Source organism: Scatophagus argus, chromosome 4 (genome assembly GCF_020382885.2).
Source record: "Scatophagus argus isolate fScaArg1 chromosome 4, fScaArg1.pri, whole genome shotgun sequence".
Lineage (NCBI taxonomy): Eukaryota > Metazoa > Chordata > Actinopteri > Scatophagidae > Scatophagus > Scatophagus argus.
In genome coordinates this window covers 12,845,174-12,868,157 of record NC_058496.1, presented here as the reverse complement: position 1 = coordinate 12,868,157, position 22,984 = coordinate 12,845,174, and the positions used below count along the sequence as shown (strand labels likewise).

Genomic DNA, 22,984 nt, shown 5'->3' with positions numbered 1-22,984 from the left:
AGTCCATTTTCAGTGGAAGTTCATCAAACAATATTAAAAATGAAGTAATTAATAAACTAGAAATTATTCTATAATAATTCATAGGTGCTCAAATAGCAAGAATTGAAGTAATTAAATGTGTTTTAACAGGATATATGTTTTGGGACAAAATAACCTACTGACACCTTACATATATGTCAGCATGGCAAAAACTCCACAAAACTTGAATTTATTGGATATACCATGTATTTCAGTGTGCTTGGATTCATTTTTGCCTACATGTTTGTCTGGGTGTTCATATTTCCTGTAGATTTGATATGTCAATTTCCTCTGAGTGAGGTTACTGTCAGATACCTTACATCAAGAAGAACAACACTGAACAGATCGTGGATGATAGAGTGTCAGTTTCTGCAGAAAGCATATATATATATATATATATATATATATATGCTTATACATATATATATATATATATATATATATATATATGCTTATATATATATATATATATATATATATATATATATATATATATATATACAGAGAACACATTTGCACACACACAGTGGTTATGTATTATGATTATGAGTAAAAAATAGCAAGATAGAGGAAATAGCAATCACACAGATTCACCAGAAGAGCACACATTTTCCACCTTCACATTTTTAGTGCCATCCAACTCCCAAGAAACACTTTGGCACTATTTTAATTTAGTTAGTTGAGTGAATCTTTATATCATACAGCAGTATAAACACCAACATATCAGTATTTTTGCAGAAACGTTGCCAAGAACAGGCAACAAGTAGGCAGCATTTAGTGTGTGTATGTATATGTGAATGTTTATTTAGCAGGTTTTATGATGTTTTATCATTATCAATCATACACTATACCTGTTGCCATCAATCGGATGCTGTTATATTGTTGTACACTGGCTGCTGACACTGTCCTGGTTTATTTGACTATCCAGACATTTCTGAAGCTACAGAGACGTCATTATCTGTAAGCCATTCACTGAATATGCTGCATTATAAAAATATGATGAGATAATACAGAAATAGAATGTATTCTTCCTTAAAAGCTGTAACATGTCATAAATATTCAGTCAACAGTTACCAAAAATATTATAGGCCTCACTGACAATTGGCTGTCAGTGTAATCCAGAGGCATCTATGTCAGCATATACGTATGTATCCTGAATGTGTGTGTGTGTGCGTGCATCCGTGCATGTATGTGTGTGACCTGTAATGGCAAAATGTTGTAAAGCACGGCTGAGCTAAGGTACAGTAAGCAAAGAACTATAAGACAGACCATGCACACATACACACACACACCAGACTGTGTGGCAGCCAGCTTCAGTTTCCACTGTGCATCCAAGTTTGCATGAAAGCTATGAATAAGTCAACATTTCTGCATGATAGGTCTGTAACTAGGAGTGACAGTTAGAGAGCATACTCTTTAGAATCTCAGATGGGACTCTGTGTGTGTGTGAGTGGGGGTTGGGGGGGGCTGAGTGCGTATGCATGTGAGCCTATGTCCTCTCCCTCCCCTCTTCCACCTCACAAATGGACGTCATGCTGCTGATGAGGTCTGAAAGAGAGAGAAAGAGTTTGTTGACGTCAGTCACAAATGGAGCTGTAAGGTGACGAGGGAATTGCACTGAGGGTTCAGGTAAACAAAGTACAATTTTAATTTAGCTGTTACAAAATAGCCTAAACTCAGGACTCACTCGTTTGTTTCTCTTTTGTTTTGTGTTTTTCGTTTTTTTTTAGACATTTTGAGTAGGATGGAAACATGTAACAAGTGGTCATATATAGAGGCAAATCATCCCTACTTGAGCCTTACATTTAGAATATTATATCAGTGGTATGTGTACACAAGATGAAATATGAAACTCCATGGTCAAATATTCTTGTTTAGTTGTCTCAAATATATATATACATATACATATACATATACATATCAATACAGTGTCTACATGAACAAGCAGGATATATGTGCACACACCAAGGGATTGAACCTCTGCTTGCTCCTTGCATCTGCAAATGCACATCGGGTCTTCAGTGGGATTGATTTTATGAGGAAATGATGTTACAGAGCACAGTATAGCTCGGAAGAACTACAATGGCTTTCAAACTGGTAGCAGATGTTCCCCTGACATTGCAAATTACTGTTCCCATCTTCATCTCAGCCCGTTGATCCAGATCCAAACCGAGATCCAGATTCGACCCCGGTGTCTCAGCTCTTTTTGTGAACTCCAACTTTAACTTCTCCCGGGTGGCTGAATGTGGGCAAAGCACCTGATTTAATGATACATACGCACAGTTCCTACTGAATAAGTCATCCAGTCTCTTCTTACACACCCATAGTTCTCATCTATTTTTCAGTCCAGGGCATTTCTATGTCTTTACTTCTCCTTCTCATTCTGTCTGCTTGTCTGACAGGCTCTGTTTCCATCCGCCTGTATCTGTTTCTACTGAGTTAAGGCTATACGGCGGTAGTTTTACAGGAGGGAGACTAATTTGTAGGAAGTTTGACCTCGAAAGACCACTGCATTTGCTGCTTGAACAGCTGGATGACTCCACTCATTGAAGATGATTGGCAAAACAATCTGCTTCCCGTTTATCATCTCTTGATGTACTGTAGTTTGTATTCCGTTTTATCTGCAGCGGAGCAGTGACAGCACGTTTAGAAGCATTATATTAGGTACTTTTTTACAGTGTCACTGGAGAATTAATGTCATTATGATCAAGCCGTCTGCATTCCTCACAGACAGACCTCAGCTTTGAACTGTTAAATGATTGATAGGTGAGATGAAAGTGAATGTAGGTCACCGTGGGTGAGGGTCGACAGAGGCAGTATAAATCAGAGGGGATAATAACAAGATATCATGGAGGATAATGGCCAAACCAGAGACATCACAGGTATATTCAATAGCTGTAGCTCAACGATCTGTCACTGAATCACCGAACGCTGGATTGGACATTTTGCTGTACATAGATAATTAGATGTGGTGGGAAATATGGGCAGTTTAGCCTTTGAAAATGACCTGATTTTTGATTTGAAGTCAACAAGAGTGAATTGTGTTTAGCAATATGATAGTACAGATCATCTCAGTGAATAGAAGGCGGTGTCAGAAACATCTCTGCATTTTTGAATTTTTTAAAATGTAGTGAGTTTGGCCACCACTTTATGTGTGAGTGAGTCTTGTTTCTTATGACAGGAGAAAAGATTCCTGTGGTAGGTGTTTTTCATCCACAGTGTCTCCACACTGTATCTGATTTGTGATCAGATGTGTGCTGTTTGAGAGAAATGTGTTCTGGACGTCTGCTCTGTGATCTCTGTTCAAATCATGTAAAAATATTCTTGTCTCCTCATTAAGCAAGTTCACTCAACATTTCCTCAGACAGGAAGAGGCAAGCAGACAAAGAATGATGCCAAAGCTCAAACAAGGTCGAAACACATCTCGGCAAACCCAGCTCAAATTTGCGGGACCCGCAGAGCGGACGTTTGCTCAAAAGAAAAATAACAACTTTGTGAATTTCAGATCTGATAAGTAAGTTTCATTTTCACTTTTAAGTGGGATACTTACAATCTTTACTAAAATGTTAAACCATCGTGCTAGAATGTTGAAGTGCTATTAAATGAAGTGAATGAAATTTACTCTGTTTTGAGGCATTGTTTGTGTTTTGTATATAAAGACACCAAATTTTCACCTCTGTTGCTCAGTATAGTCAATACCTATACATTATTCCATTACACTACACTGTTGTGTATCATGAAAGATTCATGATGACATAACATCTATATTGCATTACCATGTGCCCCAGATTTTAGCTGTATTTGCTAAACTCACTCTCATACTCACAATACACAGCCAGTCTTCCCATCTCTTGCTAAAAACTCACCAGCGGTCCCCCTCTGATAGAAGCTGGTTCAATCTGCAGTCTGTCTGTGAAGGCAGCAGTGGGTGTATAGTGTCTCTGTTGCAATCTAGAGATCAGCTGCAGACTCAACAAAAGGTCTCAGAAAGAAGGACCCCTGAGTTCTCTGAATATGTGAGATAAAATGACAGAGGGAAATGCGATGTAGGGCTATCAGAAGAAAAAAAAGAGGTAAATAAAAGGCTGAGAAAGGAGCCAAAGCTGGGGAACAGATGGAGAGTAAAAAGATGTGAAAATCATAAAGGCAGAGTCAGACAAGAAGAAAAAGAAGAGGGGTGAGGGACCATAAAAGACTGAAGCTGTTGACGAGACTGAAGGGTAAAGAGAGAGTCCTGTTGTCAGCAGAGAGAGGCAGCAGGTGATGGAAGGATAATGACAGAGGGAGGAGTCTGCTTGACCTCTGCAGACCTCTTGCTGGATCCGGCTGCTGGGAAGAGTTGAAGGAAGTGGGCGCAGCAGCAGTCCTAAAGTGATGGGATATCCTGCCGCCTGCCTGCTAACCCCTCTTCCTCCAGCACTAATGTCTGTCCCGATCGTTTTCACAGTCACCTCTCCGGGACGAGGCTGTGCTCAAGACCACAGAAACACACAGGACGTACACTCACAGACACCTCATTCAATGACGCACGCACATTCACGTGCACTCACGCACAGATGGGTACGTGCGCTGATGTACGCAGGCCTTCACACGTGCTGACAGCCAAAAACACACATACACATAGAAACACACCTCCAGTTGACTCAACAACATTCACAGCCAAGGACACTTTGACTCGGGTCACTGCATTACGCAGAAATGTAGGACAGTGTTGAAATGATAGTACAGAGGAGGAAGAGCTGGTGGATTACAAACACAGAAAGTCTGGCAGAGACAGCATGAACAAAAACAGTATTATCATGCAGTGCAGTGCAGCTGGTTTGGTTTACTGAGTGCCAACAAAGCCCATTATCCCTCCCAGTGCACTTTAACACATACATCAAAATGAAAGCTTATCATTTGATGAGTGTTTAAAGGATACACATAATTACACTGAGATGAGAGTATTTTTCATTTTGTGATTACTGAAGCCAAATGCTACATGACTAGTCTCTTCAAAAGAACTGTTGTTTTATTTGCCATTATGCTTAATTATGGTTAGCTACTCATGTCCCTGTCTGTAAGAGAAAAAGTTCAGCAACTTGTGGGTATTTTCTTCTGTGGAAAAGCTGCCTTGCTTCACCGCACCCTTCACCCCCACCCGCCCGTGAAACATCAAAGCATGGCCACACTGAAACTTCAAGCCTATTTTACCATTGCCCTCCTACCTCCAGATCCAGTAATTGCAGCTCATACAAGACATCAACATTATTACTCGTCAAACCACAGTATAATAATACCACAAAACACTTCAAAGAGACAACTCTCATTTCAGGGGAAAAATAAAAACTCATGGATTATGCATTAGGAACGACTGATTCAACCTTCTAATGCAGCTGGGGCTGAGTTCATGTTATCTGGAGCACAACCCAAACTTGATAATGAAGATCTATGCTGGTGTAATTTGACAGTAAATTTTGTTAAAACTAAGCAGGCCAGTGGTTTGAGTTATTTTTTTAACCAGTCTGCGGTTTGCATTTGCAATGCAGTGCCTGTTTCAACAATAGTATTATGCAGCAGCCAAGTGTGAGCGTGGCCACGAGGTTAAACAGAACTTCTTTGACAGACAAGAAAGCCTCATCACCTCTGATTTTTTATATGTTTCAATACTGCCCTCTTGTGTCTCATGTTTACTATGTAAAAATTTGGGGATTTCAAATTTTCTCTTTCGTATTATTTTCTACACCTTTTGGATCAAACTCTAATCAATCTGCACGCCTAAAATCAAGATGCTCGCGAGCATGAAGAGCTCGCTGTTATTTTAAGGAGATAAAAGAAGATAAACGTTAGCCATTTGACACAGGGATGTTGTGTCACAGCAGTAGAAAGTACAAAAAATAACTAGAATACTAGACAGTTTATGAGCATCTACAATACACAAAAATTATGAATGAAAAGAAAAACAAAATAAAAGCACAAAATGTATGAGACAAAAAAAAATGCCGCAAAAATCACAAATGAATTATCAGACAAGGAGGCTGCAACAAAAAAAATATACAAATTTGGAGTTTCCCAAAAGCTCTTGAGGAAATGAAAGTGAGAGTCGAGTGTTTTGTCTTGTATCTGCAATTAGCAGTACTAGCAGCATGAAATTCTGTTATTGCACTTAAACATGTAAAGTATGTGTACTTTGTAACTGCTGTTGGTGGACAGCTGATATCATAGATATGTATAAATATGTAATGTAAAAAATATATTGAAAATAAAGGCTGAGACTTTGACTGTATGGTTGAGATAAAGTGCATGAACCTAAACCTCAACAACAGTGATTACACGGACTCTGTACTGTTTTATTGTTATTTCAGCACTGACCTAACATCCCCATTTTCTCCAGATTAACAGTGTTGTAGGTTTTGAGGGATGCTGCCAAATACACCTTGGACTATGCACAAAGATTATCAAATATTCCTTAGACCTCTTAAATTTATGTTCTCTGCAACTACAGCTGAAACAGCTTGGCTGTGAGTACATGATGCTCACTATATTTGAAAACTTTTGTACAAGATAGCACTTTTAACTTTGCAATTCAGCATCGGTGTCTGACAAGAGTGAAGAACGGAGGGTGTTTTCGTTCGTTTTTGGTGTCTGCACTAAAAAGAAACCTTTCCCGTCAAAGATCTACCCATTCTTTGACGTACTCAGAGAATTCAGTATCACACTCAAAAGCAACATCCTTCATACACCATGGACTGTGAGTGTGTCAGTGAAAGATTTTTCTCTGTGAATGCTGCTCAAAGTCAAATCCACCGCAGAAAAGTAAGATGATAAAATGAGATAAGGTAACATTATTACATCAGAATGAAAGTGTATATGTGTGTGGGGGTGTGTGCACAAGCCTGTGGACAAGAATATTATGTCCATTTTTGCAACTAGTGATATATTGGTCATACATGTGTGTGTCAAATCAGAACAGTCATGTAATATTCAGCACAGTTACATTAAAAAACTACATCTTTAATAATGTTCTGACCTACTTCCTGACTGGGAAGTCAACAGTTTCATCATCACCATCAGCCAACTGCCATGACAATAAATGTCGCCAACCTTTCCTAATGTTACTGACATGTCAGCCATTTTAATTATTCATGGAGAGTGTCTGTCCCATTTATCTCCTCATGCTTTAATTGAGTTTGAAGCCTTCAACCCCACCATCCTCATTCACTTGCTCTTTCAACAGTGTTTTTATATTACAGCGGAGCTCAATCAGAATGTGTGAAGTACAGCGCAAGTAGACATTTAAAAAGTGAGCTTCCAGCTAAATATTATGAGGTGTATGTATTATCCTGTGCTTATTCTGTGTTTATTAAATGTCATATTCAAATAAAAGAGTCTTATCAACTGTGATTTAGATGCATATTTCAACCATTCACTGTGTTAAAAAAACAGTAATAATGTTAAATATTCATATATGCTTATGTCTAGGTTGAACGTGTTCAGGAATACCACAAGAAAACACACTGGATCTTAAAGTGCAGGGATGCTGGTCCAGTTGAACCATTTGGATCCTTCAAAGTAAACTGGAATCTGGTGTACTGAGCAAGAGTGACACCTTGTGGATATTTCAGGTTAGACTTGAAAAACCTCCCAAACTTACACTATGTAGTCAATGGTATTGGTATGGGGGTATTTTTCAGGGGTGGGGTTCAGCCTCTTATTTCCGGTGAAGGGAAATGTTAATGCTTCAGCATACCAAAACCTCTTGGACAATGCTGTGCTTCCAACTTTGTCGCAACAGTTTGGGAAGACTCTTTTCTATTCCATCATGACTGTACCTCAATGTACAAAGGAAAGTCCATAAAGACATGGTTGGATGAGTTTGGTGTGGAAGAACTTGACTGGCCCACACAGAACCCTGACCTCAACCCCATCAACCACCTTTGGGATGAACTTAAACAGAGGCTGTGAGCCAGGCCTTTTCATCCAACATTAGTACCTGACCTCACATATTCATTCTTTTTTTCACTATGTATAGTCCTGCGCATTATGTGTAGTCTTGTGCTGGTTTGCACTTTGTACAGTTATTATAGGTGTATTTAAATTTGAATGCAGCACCTGGCTCTTGGAGAAACGCTGTCTCTTTTAACTATTCACTGTTACCGTAAACAGCTGAAATGTCACCGAAAAACCTTTATTACAGTTACTAAAGTAAAAGGTACTTTAGGGACACAGTTACAGCACACCTTCATTTATATTTCTTACCATTATTACATTTGCAACATATTTGTGTAATCAAATTTCAACACAGCCACACTTGGGAAGGAGGCTGTGGCCTACATCCACAATCTTCTAAAAGTGAACTGTTAAAGGTGAAAATAATAACGTCTCACTTCACCTATAGGCACCTGTAGTGTGCGCAGTGCTGAATTAAAAAAAAACTGCCCGCTGGCTGTCAACGCGCAACTACAAGGACCACAATGCTTTGCAGCGAAACAGTCACTATCATGACACATCTTCAGCATAAGGAAAAGCTTCCTCCTTGGAAGCGTTTTATTTGATAACCTTGGGAAGAGGTTGGCTCCTTCCTATGGTTAGCATTTTGAGGAGTAATTAAATAGCTGCCCGTGTTGGCACGCATAGACTGTCAGGCACTAATTGTGTTTCATATACAGCAAGACTTCTAGCTCAGGAGCTCGCTAACACGAGAGCTTCACAAGCTAGTACGCGCTAACGCTAACTGTGGATACCGAAACCGTAGTATTAAACATAGGAGAGCTACATTTGTCAAAGAAAGCAAGTGGAAGGGATAACTGTTATCATTGTATCTACAGGACACGCTGCAAAGTAAGTACCCAGTTACTTTCTGGAAGACTAGTCCGTTACGGTGTTGTGTAAAGTGCAGATGGCTAGCTAAACTTGACAGCTAAGTTCAGTTAGCGTATATGATTCGAGGACTTTGTAACAGGTAACCTGGCCAAGTTAATGCGTGAGGCGTCTGCTTGAAATGATTGAAACGTTTAACCAGTTGTATGTTTCATAAACAGGTGTCACAGCGTTAGTCATATGTGGTGTCATTTGCTGTTTGCTGTGCTGGCGTGTAACATCTTATCACGTGAGTTGCCACAGAACAGGAAACATAACGTTAACCCACATTTTCCCCAGTTATTAAGTAAAATAGTTCACTGTTACTGCTGCGTGTTCCATTTACGTTGTTTGGCAAGTGTTGACATTCAAGAACTTGTTTTCCAGTAAGTGAAAAGATGTTATGTTATGTTGTGTTGTAACGTTAAAACTGTAAGCGCCTAAAAAGTAAGGTACAGCTGTATCAGTAACCGTTTTAAACACATGGTATCGATTTATTTGTTCTGTGACTGTTCGTTTCATCAATCGTCTCTACTGTTGCCTGCAGTAAAATTTAGTGGACGAAGGCGAGTAAGACAAGTTGACACACAAAGTGGATTAACCGGGCTTGCATTGTTGTTCTTGTAAGGTATAAGCCAGCACTCTGGTAACTCACTCGGCTCGGTGACACCTGCTCTGCACCCTTTTAATAATGACCTTTTTTTGATGTGTTTCACACGGTAGTGAAACACTGCACATAAACAGACATTTCTTAAAAGTCAGTGCTGGTATCATCTGTTACCCATTAAATAACTTCTTGACCGACCTATCTTAATTACTCCAGCTCCTCATGTAGAAGTTGTAACCTATTTTGAATATTTTATAGTTTGAAACGCTGCCACAATCGGCCTAAAACTGACTAATTATCTAATGACTTAAAGTATAATATGCTGAGTTTCTGCATTAAAATGTCTATGTTTTGTGTTGTGCACTTACAAATCCTAAATGCTTCTAACAATGTTCAAACCCAGAGGAAACTGTCAGGGTAAAGGTGTGTTTCATTATAACTTTATGTAACCTGTCGCTATAACTTCTTGAAGAGAGTCAGAGTGAGAGGAAAGAAGTGTATGTGACTAAAAGTAACATAAAAATAACATTACATTGTTCATGCCTGAGTTCTGTCAGATAGCTTTTCATCTGTAGTGTTGGTTTAAGAATGAGGACAACAATTCCCACAATCCAATGCTGCTTAAGTCTTTTGTTTTCAAAAGATGAGCTGCAGAGAATAAATGCTCAGTGCTAGGTTTCTCTTATGACTATTAGACAGTTGTCTCTATGTGAATATGTTGCTTCAATAATGCATTCATAACAGTAGTTTCCCATTTTCACATTCCCAATGCACAGAAGCTGCTGCCACACTTCCAGATATTCTTGGCTCTCAGAGATAACATGACATTGGACTTATATGGCTTTAGCTACTACACCATCAACTTGCTTTTGTAAGGTCCCATTTTTTTAATCTGCCTGAAAGCTCAATCCTATATTTACCCCTCTGGTTTCTACCCACCTCGGAAGTCATTCTAGTTCCTGCATATGTTAATTTGTTTGTCAGTAACCAAGCTAGCTGTGTTATTTTGCAGTGAAAGAACTATTAATGATAAAGATCTCTAAAATGGCTGAGTCACTAAATGGTTGTATTGTTTCTAATGAACTTTGATGCCAATATGACTCTTTCAACTGTCTGTTTGCCAAATAGACAGTTTGTTTTTGTGGTTTAGGGTCTCATTGTGAGAGTATGTGAGACTAACATTCTGTAGTCTTGTTGCAGAAAGGTTTTAATACTTGGTTTCCTCCCTGATAAAATTACAAGTGTTGAGTTTAACTCTATTTGCAGTCAATATCTCTGAGTCAATAATGATGTGCTCTAGACGCTTACTGAACCAAAACATTCTCTGTTTACATCTCTCTGTTTTTATCTCTTTCTTTCTAACAGCAAAGAGCGACTGAAGTGAAAATGATAGACTACAGATGAAGATGAATACATCCTTCCCACAGTTTCCCATGAGTCTCACCTGCAGGGTGACATTGCTGTGAGAAAGGAGAGAGAAGGAAGGAGCACCAGGCGACTGTAAACTAGAGTCATGAATCTCCATCAGGTCCTCACAGGGGCTGTCAACCCTGGAGACAATTGTTTCTCTGTAGGCAGTGTCAACAATGTGCCATTCACAGTAAGACATTTCAAACTCTGGAAATATTTCCCTCTGATTCTTAGGGGGTGGCCAAACTGATCTGTCAGAACAGATTTCTGTTCACTGAGATGCTTTTGAATGTAATTGTGGAAGGCAGAATAAATTTACAGCATGGAAAAAGCACGGGTACCAAGAAGTCTGAGCTAGGGAGGTGTTACTTAAAACTAATTCTACAATAAGTAGAATAAGTATTGGTCTTCTTATCTTCCAAGGAACAAATTGAGTTAAGCATAGGTGCGATTAAGGATGTGTGTATGATACATTTTCCACAGCCAGTATGCTTTACGCCTTAAACATTTTACACTTTGAAACTGTTTAGATTCAACAAAGGGATTAAAATTGCAAAGTTAGTTAGTTCTCATTAAGCTTTACTTATATTCCTAATGCAGATGGCAGATACATTTCTCAATATTTTGTTGTTGAGGATCACATACTTCACAAGTACTGTACAGTATGTGGCCCTGTATGTATCAGCATGACAAATAACATTTGTGATGTGATTCATATAGAGTGATGAAATGTACATGGAGCTCATTTAACTGTTTTTGCTGAATGGGAAAAAAAAATAGGTCATCATACACACCATATTTTGTTTCTTCGAAGTTTAAATTGTTATAGGTAATATATATAATAACTAATATAGGTAATAAAAAAAGGTAAATGTTAGACCAATTTACCTAATTGCAATTAATGTCAGGTGTTTGCTTAATGCTCTTTGTCCCCCTATGGTATAAAAGGCCACACTCAGCTCTAATAGATTGGGGTCTGTTAGCTTGATGCCTGATCATGTCAATGCATGTTTAAATTTGCATTTGAATATAACCTATGTCATTGTGTTATGTTCAGTGCTTTGTGAGTTAAGCCATACGCAATAGTGCAAAAGCACTTCCCTTTACTGCAGAAAGGCCTCATTTACGTTATAGGATTGTGTTGCATGTCTGAAATACGAAGGCAGTACCACTGACTGCTTTTGCACAGTATGATCTCTGTAAGATACCACTCGGAGCACGGATCAATAGGAGAACTATTTCTGTCCCTCTGTCCTCTTGTGAAGGAGACACAGTCACAGTGAATCACTGCTCATGTGAAAATCTCCTTTTGTGAGTCACAGAAATGGAGCATAGAATTCTAATCTTATCTACTTCTACTCAGGGGTTGTCATGTGGTGGCATGTTTGAGGCAGTGACACTGGCTCCAGGACAAGTGCAGTTCAAGCAAATGCCCATGCTATTCTCTTTCTGTCTCCTCGTCTCTTGATAGGCCTATGCATCAGGTTGTGACGTGGTGATTTTGGGCAGCGACTTTGAGCGTCTGCAGATCATCCCAGGGGCCAAACATGGCAACATCCAAGTTGGCTGTGTTGACTGCTCACTGCAGGGTGGACAGGTAAGACTAATGCTAATGACTAGTTCTCTGTCATGTGTTTCTCAGCCTTAATTGCAAAACAGGATGTTACTGAAATATGTTGAGTACAAACACTGCAGTTTGGAAGAATAATGCACAATACCCATACCCTATCTTTAATCCCATCCTGTGGTTTGAATAAAACCTTCACAAAAATATTTTTGCAGTTTTTGCAGAGGGCCATAACTTACATTTCTCTTTCCATTTACTTCACTTTATAGTATTTTAATGACAACACAATTGTTTAAGTTCGGTTCAGTGTTACCTGGAAGTCATACTTACCTAATAAACAAATGATCAATTTTGCTGAATTGCCCTGGACTGTAACTGTTTCGCAAAGCACTTGATTAGTAAGTTCTGTTGCTCTCGTAACTTTGGTACCTTACGTTTTCAGGAAAGACGTTTGTCAGCAACATTAGTTGCTGTTGTAATGAACTTGAACTTCTTGCTATCGACTCCAAGTGAGGGAAAAATCACGTAGAAAAGCAAAAAGTGATACAGCAGGCACTGATCTAATGCCACTGATAATCCCTGTAATGACCCAATTGATCCAAACAATGGATCTATTGTGAAGTGTTATTCATTTGTATCAGGGAACAGATCTGTAAAAATGTGTTCATGTTATGAGGTTAGCGGGATGCTTCGACACATACGATTTCGACAGGTCTTAAACATTGATTGGTTTATAATGTTAGGATTACTTTTTAATAAGTTCCATTAACTTCTGTGTTGCTTTTAAATGCATTTCAGGGAAAAATCTGTATTGGTCAAACTGTAAAAAAAAACCAAAAAAAAAAAACTACAGAACAATACCAACAGGGAACATGGTTTTTGGCCATAATCGAAGAATTCATGTGCTAATTGGGGTTAGGAATTAACATCCACCAGTCAAATGATTTTGTATAGTGGCAGGTGAATTTGCTCAACCTACCAACCACGGTAGCTGGTGAATATAGGTAGTATTAAAGACCACAGCGCAGATTGAAAGTCTGCTTGTTGCACTTGGACACTTTAACGGGGAACCGAGCAGCTCCATATGCTTGTTAATGAAAGCTCACAGCCTCCTCCCTTTGTCCAAACGGGTATTGGTGTTTACAACTTCTTTTAGAGGATGAAGTGTAACTATCCTAAAATTTAAAAAAAAGGTGGGTGAATTTAGGGACAGCAGTGAGGTAAACAGTAAAGATAAGTTCATGTACTAGCTTACAGTGCATTGCTCTACAGTTTGTCGATCTCTCCAAGCTGGCCAGTTGGTTAGTCTGTCCGTCCGTGTCCTGTTTGCTTACCAGCCAGGCCTGTGTTCCGTGACTTTGTGCCTGGCATGAGTGAGACTGAAATACAACTGTTTATTATGATGGATAAAAGCCCTCAGGAAATGGTGTATCTCTGCAGCATGGAAAAGATAACCGCATTGTATGTGGAGACACGCCTTCACTGGGTTATCCAGCAGAAACCTCTGTGGGGACAAGTCAGTAAAATATTATAGGCCGTGGCCATGATGACACTCCTCATAGGCACTCATAATGTAGACGATGATTATCTAGTCTGATACAGCTGCCATGAAGGCACTCACCAGCCTCAAGACATCTCAGTTGAAGAAGATGAGTGTTTAGGAACTGCCACACAATCGATTCATCAGGTCATGTGTATGTAAGGGAATGTGACCATTTTCCTTGCCTGACCAATAACCCTTGGGACCTTTGACCTGCCCTTACACACTAGATCCTGGTAAAGATAATTTTTCACAAAGCATCTTTGCCCTCAAGAGAGCTTCTGAGTTAGAAAATTGTTAGGAGAAGAAAGGAGTATTTTTAAGAGACTTAAGGATGTCTTCAAGAGATGAGAAAGTTGTACAAAGGCAGAGCAGTTTGAGTACTATTCTACCAAATACAGAGTTAATGAAAAAACACACTGTAAATCATGCAGGGTCGATGTTTGTGTTCAGTCTCATCTGAGAGGTGCTCTCATCTCCCACCGTGCAGTAATGATATAAATCCAGAAATAAAAGTGACCGCAACCCTGATGTATTTGGCGACTGGAAAAATGCAACTGATGTACAGCACTGATGACTTGGGTCTGTCACGACCTTCCATCAACAGAGTGATCACACAAACAAGTACAACTCTTTCACAGCCTCTGGCTTTACACTGCAACACATGCCACCACTTCTCCCCCTGCCCACTGATGCAGCCAGAGGGCATTGGGTGTATCTGCTGTGCTGCATTCTCTCACACCTGCCTGTTGGCTTGTGCTGTAACACTCTGGCTAAATTTTCCCCTTAAGATGATTTTATGCTTGAAAGATGGGATGCACTCCTGGTTTTGAAACAACTGTTCAAGACAAGACAGGGGTGAATATACCCTGAAGTACAAAACAAGCAAAATAATTGCAGTCTCTGAACTTTGTTAGACAACCTCACACTTTGTCTTTTGTCATCAGTGACTTACATCTTGGCGTACTGTATATCTGATCAGGGGGCAAAACTAACAACAGACAACATTGGAAGTAAATTAAACTTTGGTCTCCCCCTTCTGATTACACAAACGCTGTCTACGTGCCCATGACCCCATAGGCTCTGCCATAGAGTTAGTTGCTGTAGCTTGCTCTGTAGCTATTGTTGCTGCCTTCGTAAGTTCTGGCAAACAAATCACTGCTGTTTGATGCAGTCATGGGAAAGTGCCTCAGACTCCTGATATAAAAACTCTGGTGTGCTGCAAAATACTAATAATTAATACAATAACACTTGTATGTGTAAGTGTGTGACTCAGTCAACTGTTCATTCTCTGGCAGTCAGCATATTGTTTACCCCAACAGAGACATAGCTTGCATTATTCAAGACTTGGACCTTAATAAACTTGGTATTTGTAGTTGCTGCTACAGAAATTTCACCCATTTAGTGTGTCTAACTTTGTGACTGACTGGTGGAAAAGCACTTGAGCATGTAGCGCTAACCAGTGCATGAATGGGAGTAGACAAGACAGTGCTTACTCAGCAGTGGGCTTTTATAACATTTATTTTATAATAAATAAAGACCTTTTCTCATTTAGTGCTGAGGCATATCATTTTAAGTAAACTATAGATTTTTTTTGTTTACTTCCAATTAGGAGCTTGAAAAGGGATCTACACTTAACTATAACTTGACTATAATGATAATTTTGCAATGAAATGTTCTATCTCACAAATGTTAAAACACTCTAATCTACAATGCATTTTAATATTTTTAGTTTTTTGCATATTTAAGAAATGGCACTGACATACAATATGTGGAATAATATACTGTATGGTTCTGTTTTCGGTGATACCTTCTCATTCTATAACAGAAATGATATGTTAATTTCCTACATGTTGTCTTTTCTTTTTTTCTGCTGACAGATTGCAGCTTCCTATGGAAGCATCGTTTGTGTCTTTGAGCCAGTTCAGCTCCCAGATCAAAAAGACACATCACTCACTGTGAGTTGACTACATAATCTTCCAGTCATGCATGTCTTCAGATGATTCTGAAACTGAAAAACATTTTCATGCCATTTGAAAGTTGAAATAAAGGCATTGTCATGTGTACGGTTTAGTTAGTGCAGAAGTCGTAGGCTTAGTGTGTCTTTGTTAACAGTCTTTTGTTGTTCTAAACATTGAAGACTAGTCATAAGGAATGGAAAGACTTCACTCATCTTAAACACAAACTAGTAGCTCTTTCATTGCAGAAAGTCCCTGATAACACAGCTGCTGTCTGCGTAGCCTGATCACATGTGGCTCACATGAGAGCAGCTTGACATTTCTTTTTTCATTTTGCATTTTTTACGACCTACACTGGACAAAATCAGTTTGTTTCAGAACCTGTCCTATTTTTATCATCTGTGTCTCTTTCAAATGTTGTCTTTATTGTGTTTTATTTTTTGTACACAAGGTGAACTGCCAATGGCAGAAGACTGGTCAGTTTGTATTAAAGTCTATGGTACGGAACCTGGCCTGGCATCCCACAGGTACTTTGATACATAGTGCTTAATGTAACATGTAAATACCAAATACAAATTTTATGATACAAAACAGGGGTAGTATTTACCCTGAAAGAATACATGTGTTTATGTGTATCCAGGCAGCACTCTCTTAACTGGCTCGAGTAGCCTCCAGCTGTGGTCTAACGCTGATGGAGTGAAAGATGAAGGTGAAGATGAGGGGAAGCAGACAGAAATGACCATAAGAGACTGTCATTCTTCCTGGAGGTGCATCTGGCAGAGCAAGTAAGAACCAAATAATCTTCATGTGATGATCCCTGCCTCTGTAACTTAATTTTTTATTAATTATTTATTTATTTAATTTTTTTTTTTTTTTTTTTTACTGGAGGATGTTGTTATTTCAAAATTTTCTCAAGTTTTATATCTTATAGCTTTATCAACATTGTTTTATAAGGTTATATACTAAACAGTAAAACCAGCTAATATAGATTTTGTTGTAATATTTGTCTATAATCCAATACTAGTAATCATTTTAGCTTATTTAATTTTGTCTTTAACAGCTGTAATTATTTACTATATGTTATATCATATCTGAAAAAAATAGACATATGTAGTATTGTTAAAATGATGTTAAAAACACTAAGTTTGTGTGTGTGTGTGTGTGTGTGTGTGTGTGTGTGTGTGTGTGTGTGTGTGTGTGTGTGTGTAGGACGGCCTCTCCAATCAGTTTAATGAAGTTCTCTCCTGATGGGGAATTCTTTGCCACTGCTGGACAGGTAAGTAGTTCTAACCAGAAACTGTTAAACCTGTAGTAATTTTGAAGCAAACTATGCAAATCATGTTTGCATGTTTATTCAAATCAAAAAAATATAATTATTTTTTACTGTGTCGCTGAGCCCTAAGTTTACAACTTACAACTTTCAAAAGCATTACATGAGTTATTCAGTTGCCTATTTGTCTGTCCTCCTAAGGATGACTGCCTAGTAAAGGTCTGGTACAGCACCAGTAAGTGGAAGTCAGGTGTCTCCAGTCTCTTCACACCTCCAGAGCATAGTGTCGCTGATCAGGGAGAGCTGGCCTTTTCTTTTGTCTACCTGGCTCATCCTCGCTCTGTTACCGGCTTCTCATGGAGAAAGACCAGCAAGTACATGCCGCGGTATGGACAACCTCCTTTCTGCAATTCATTTGTTTTTCAATTTTGATTGAAGCCGACACAACTAAGCACAAAAACAAGAAACACACAAGGGAAGAGTTTCACAATATTGGCCAAAACAATACTCTGGTATCTGGTTAAGCTGGTTTTTAGGCCTGATTTACTGGATAGACAGCCAATGTCTCATTTTGTGTTTACCTACAAATGTAGTATTTGTGGGTTGAATGAGAATGAACGAGCTTGTATAAAGAAAAAGGTTAGATGCTATGCAGTATTACAGTCCCACACTGTATTAAAGCTCTTGGTTCTACCCTGCTGTGTTTTGCTAATCTTATGTGACCTGTACTTGTTCTCTCACTCAAATTGTGATGTGACACAGTTCACAGCAGGTTTAGCATACAGGAATATTGGAAATGACTTGGGAGAGATTATTGTTATTCAACTCAGAGAATTAACATAGACAGTAAGACAGTTTAATGTTAACACAGAATTCTCTCTAAGCTTATTTGCTGCTGTAAATTAGGCTCCGGCAAATGCATTATCCCACCTTTGACATGCTGCTCTGTTTGTCTATTCCAATTGTTTTTGTTTTAGCAACATAGTGTGTACAAGTCATACTCTACATTAAAGAACAGAGTAGACTCAATCATTTCTTTGTCTCCGAAGTGTTTCTCCTTTGATTGGCTGTTGAATGGTACTGTCAGGTTAGATGATAGAAAACATTGCTGACGTATTCAGCCTAAACCTTTTCCTTTCCCCTTTTCCCTCTCCTCCCTTTCTCCTGGCAGAGGTGCAGTGTGCAACGTCCTGCTCACCTGCTGTAAGGACAGCGTGTGTCGGCTCTGGGCAGAGACGCTCCTGCCGGCTGACAGCCTCCTGTCTGGTCACCACAACGACCACACTGCTGGCCAACACAGTGACACACTCCGAAGTGGTGGCCCTTCAAGGACAAACACCTGCAATGGGAAGACACAAGGAAGAACAGAACAGGAAGTATGCCAGTGTTTTTTTTGTTTCTTTTTTTCTTTTTTTTTTTGAATGCTAATCCTTCAGTTATGTGATTAATTAAATAATAATAACATTCAGTTACGATTTTTGGAATGCTGTGTAACACACTGATTTAGATTCCAGAAGAACTTAGGTCAAAAACTTAGCTCAAACAAATGCTTGCTAACCACAGTTTGTTTTGCCCAGAATTTAAATTTTAAAGCTTAATCAAACTGTTCTCACTGCATCTATTTCAGTTACAAAATGCCAAAAGAATCACCATAATTTTATTAATGGTGGTAAGATAAATAACACAAAAGCTGTGATCTTTGGCTTTTTTCCTCATTTAGCCCTGATGTAGAAGCCAGGCCACTGAATTTTAACGACTGCTAATGTGGGACCTTATGGTGCTGCAGAGATGAGAAAACAAGAGCAAAGGGAGACTGAGAAAGAAGATAGAACATACAGAGGCTTAGCGGGTTTAAAAAGGAAAATTAATTGGCTATCAGACAAGAAGATGATTTTAAAGCTTTGTGGGACTTCAGTGAATCAGTAAAAAATATTGGCCTCCTTTCTGTTATTTATGTAACGCCTCAAAATTATAACCTTGACATTTGATGGTGGTTTTTCTGCTTCATTTTTCTGTTCACATTTGTAACAATGGCATCTTCTGCTTTAAGTGAGTTGGTAACGGCCTGGCTAGGCCTCAAACACAATACTTACGTCTATTTAATATGACCATTTAAATGCTTATGGGTCTCACTGGCACTTACAGAGCCCAGGGCACAGTAGATTACAGAAAAATAGGTATGCAAATTTTGTTACTGTGCCTTGAGGAGAGTCTGTAAGAGTACATGTGTGGAATTATTCATTAAAAATCACTGACTGTGCTGTATAATCCAGGCAGTAGTCTGAGGTAAGTCTCCTCCTCCAAAACTAAATGGATGGACAATACTGAAAGAGCCTTATTTTAAAGTTAATTTTCATATAATGCCTCAGGGTGGGATGAACAGTACAAGATTTCTAAATCAATGAAGTTAATTAAGTTTCTTGATAAGGGTGCTGTTTGAGAACCTCCAGAGGAGATAGTGTTATGGGATTTCCACCACAGTCTCATTTTTCTACATGGATATAAAACCATCTACTTTTATGTGTCTGCTTTGGCACATGCTCAAGTACTCATACTCCACATGAATTTAGACACATTAATTATCAGTATTTGACAGGACTTCATTGCGGGTGTGGTGAGCACATTAATCTCAATAATACTTGGGAAAGCTTACAAGACTTACAGCTCTAGTATATTACTCATTCCACACCAGAAAAGCTGCATAAATCAGTGAAATCCAAACCCATCATTATATTAAATAAGCTCCACAAAAATTCTCTACTATCACTCATGAGACTGTTGTTACAGGTTAATACTTTTGTCTCTTACTCTTGTATTGAGCACTGAGGTTCAAGTCTAGGTCCTTGCATATTACTGTGAAACAACAGGAAAAAAACCCAAATTACATAACCTACGTATCAGATTGAGTTAAGATTTCATTTCACTTTTCCATGTTTCTCTCTTTCGCTCTGCCTGTTTCTTTCTGACTCAGGCTCTTTTTCAGACAAATTGCAGTTAAACTAAAATGTTATTTAAACATTAAGTTGAATTCCCTTCGCTAAGAGAAACTGTTTTGTTCGCAGAAACAGAGTAGCTCAGCTCAGTCTGGGAGGAGAGTAATGGAACCCTGTTAGTTAGCACAAGTTCATTCATTTACATCAGTCTCAAAAAGCCGGTTTAACCTGCACTACTGTGCCAGCCTGAAAGGGGTAACAGAAAACTATGGTGTTTCAACTCCCTGCCCCACTCGATAAAACACTGTTCAAGTAATTTAAGAAGATCTAATGGTCTCTGGGGTTTCATACAAGATGGTCATCATTGTCTCTGTGATTTGTGTATATATTTGACATTGACAATGTCAGGGCTGTTTGCGTTCACAAGATAGATGCCTCATTTCTGTAACCACAGTCATCTTATTTTTGGTATCAAAATTTTAGCATGTCAGAACTCTTAAAAGTCACAGCGCATTAAATATTTTATTAACTATCTAACTTGAATAATTGCTGTTTTCCTTACAGTTGAATTTTCAAGAATCGTTGCATGCTTCTATTTATCGGGATGTGCCCCATCCTGCATGCCTGCCTCACCATCAGAGCCGACACTACAGTCACAAGAAGAACAGAAGCAGCATGCCCCACGCCAATGCTCTCTGTCACTTCCACATCGCTGCCAGCATCAATCCTGCTACAGGTTAGACTTAAACACATTAGTTTCTGTAATTATTTGATAATCATGTTGAGCAAGCATTGTGCTGAACACAAAATCTTCCAGGTTAAGTGAAGAATTTGCAATATATTAATCATAGTGTAACCATAGGTGCCACATAGATAGTTAGCTCTGCTTGAACATAATCAGCTTGAGGTCAGAGGCCTGCACCGCTGTATTTCTAATGGCAAAAAATGCTGTACATTTTGTAGATTGCCTACGGCTATTTATTTAACATCCCACTGAGCCCAAAAGCTCACTGGGAGCTTGTCAGAGTAACTTTAAGACATTTTCATTTTGTTCCTCTATGTGCTGTTGACTCAGCAGGGAATTAGGGCAAAATTTTAGGTTCTTTCAGCCCCAAGGCTGAAAACCAGGATTATATTTGTATGCTTGAATTATGTTTTAGCATATTTCAAACCATGCTCGCATTCATGAAAGTTAATTTGCTCTCTCAGATGTCTTTTTGTCTCTCATACCCCCAATCTAATGTAATGAAAATTTCTGTTAGTCTTTGCTTTCTTTTTCTGTTGTCTTAACAACATTATCTTATATCCTCTTTATCGCAGACATTCCTCTGCTGCCCTCCATCTCCTCTCTGAACGCCGTGGATGATGAGGAACCTGGTGGTCCTTTTACTGTCCACTGGCTCAACAACAAAGAGCTTCATTTCACTTTGGCTATGGAAGTCTTCCTGCAGCAGCTCCAAGGCAGCCTGGATCAACAGAATGAGTGCACACAAGAAGGTACAGAAAAATATTTAGATCAGGCATTAACACTTTATTTGAGTAAGTGTGTGCATATGCAACTGGACTTTGTCATACCAATCCAGAAGTCTGACTTGTGCATATTACACTTTGCTTTGTGGGGCTCAGCAGTTTGACTATTGAATAAAAACTGAAAAAGCAGTGATACAGTAGGCTATAAGTTAGCTTCTGTTGTAAGTGTAGCGTGGGCTTTCCAGTCCCTTCTGAAAAGAGCAGTATGTAATGTGTTTGTGGATTAATGTGTGAGAGAACGAGTGAACGGCATAAGAGAGACTGTGAATGGAGCAGAGGAAAAAGACAACAGCAAGTTATCAATCTGGCAGTAAATGTACTATATAAATTACAGTGTGCTGCAATTTTTATTTTGAGAAAAACATGTTTTCAATACAGTGCATCCAACTCGCACATCCTCATGTTCTACTTTCCGATTATTTGATTGGGTCTCCCTTTCTGTTCTTCTTTTGATCCATTATTATTTTTCACAAAGGCTGTGGAGAGGGTCTCTGATCTGTTGAATTGACGTGAGGGTGGAACTTTGTCTTTTTTTCATTAATTGTTTACTGATTAGAGACAGGTGAATTTGAACATTTTTAATACGTTCAATATTTGGCTCATGCATTATAAATATCTATGGAATAAGTTTGTTATTAAAGTTTGTGTTGCTGCTTTTTTCACTTTTTTTGTGTGTGTTCCTAATTTTTTTTATTTAGGTGCACATGTGCTCCTTCAAAAAAAAAAAAAAAAAAAAAGCAAAATATTAGCTTTGAGACATGTTTTGTCTTTCATGCTGATTTTCATTTGGACACTATGATTTGTGTTCTCCTCTAGAGCCCGAAGATGAGAATAACTTTGATGAAGAAGACAACAGTAACAGGCCAAGTGACTCCCAAGGATCTGAGGCTGTGGAGCTTCCTCTGGCAGCAGTGACGCACCAGGTGGACGTGCTGTTAGAGGAATGGAATAAAGGCGCAGACATGTTGTTCAGTATCCATCCAATGGACGGCTCTCTGTTAGTCTGGCACGTGGACTGGCTAGATGAATACCAGCCAGGCATGTTCAGACAAGTGCAGGTGTGTAGTTATGGTCCCACTTCAGCAGTTACTTAAAAAGAAAAGTTTTAATGACGGGGAATTACAGAAAAGTGAATATTTTTGGGTTTTTTTCACTTCATAATATAATTAACACTATAAACAAAACAAATGTTCCTTTGGTCATTTTTTCAAGTGACTTGTTTGTATTCACAATTTCAAAAAGTGCTTCATGAGGAAAAAATTAATTCATCATCTCAGTAAGGTTGTGAATCATTTTGACAGCCGTGATGGTCT

General features: G+C 38.8%; 1 protein-coding gene across 6 annotated transcripts in view; it reads left to right on the top strand.

Moving 5' to 3' along the window:
• Positions 1 to 8,473: 8,473 nt before the first annotated feature.
• The window catches only part of LOC124058500 (dmX-like protein 1), a 51,169-nt gene continuing 36,658 nt past the window's right edge, over positions 8,474 to 22,984 (top strand). For 3 of the 6 annotated variants that reach the window (XM_046387836.1, XM_046387832.1, XM_046387837.1), the window contains exons 1-12: positions 8,474 to 8,838; positions 10,829 to 11,063; positions 12,345 to 12,470; positions 15,861 to 15,938; positions 16,390 to 16,465; positions 16,579 to 16,723; positions 17,148 to 17,214; positions 17,410 to 17,594; positions 18,380 to 18,584; positions 20,706 to 20,877; positions 21,462 to 21,638; positions 22,488 to 22,729. In XM_046387836.1, coding sequence (XP_046243792.1) covers positions 10,977 to 11,063; positions 12,345 to 12,470; positions 15,861 to 15,938; positions 16,390 to 16,465; positions 16,579 to 16,723; positions 17,148 to 17,214; positions 17,410 to 17,594; positions 18,380 to 18,584; positions 20,706 to 20,877; positions 21,462 to 21,638; positions 22,488 to 22,729 — 1,560 coding nt within the window. In that variant the 5' untranslated portion in view covers positions 8,474 to 8,838; positions 10,829 to 10,976. The other 3 variants (XM_046387833.1, XM_046387835.1, XM_046387834.1) reach the window with 3 other exon arrangements.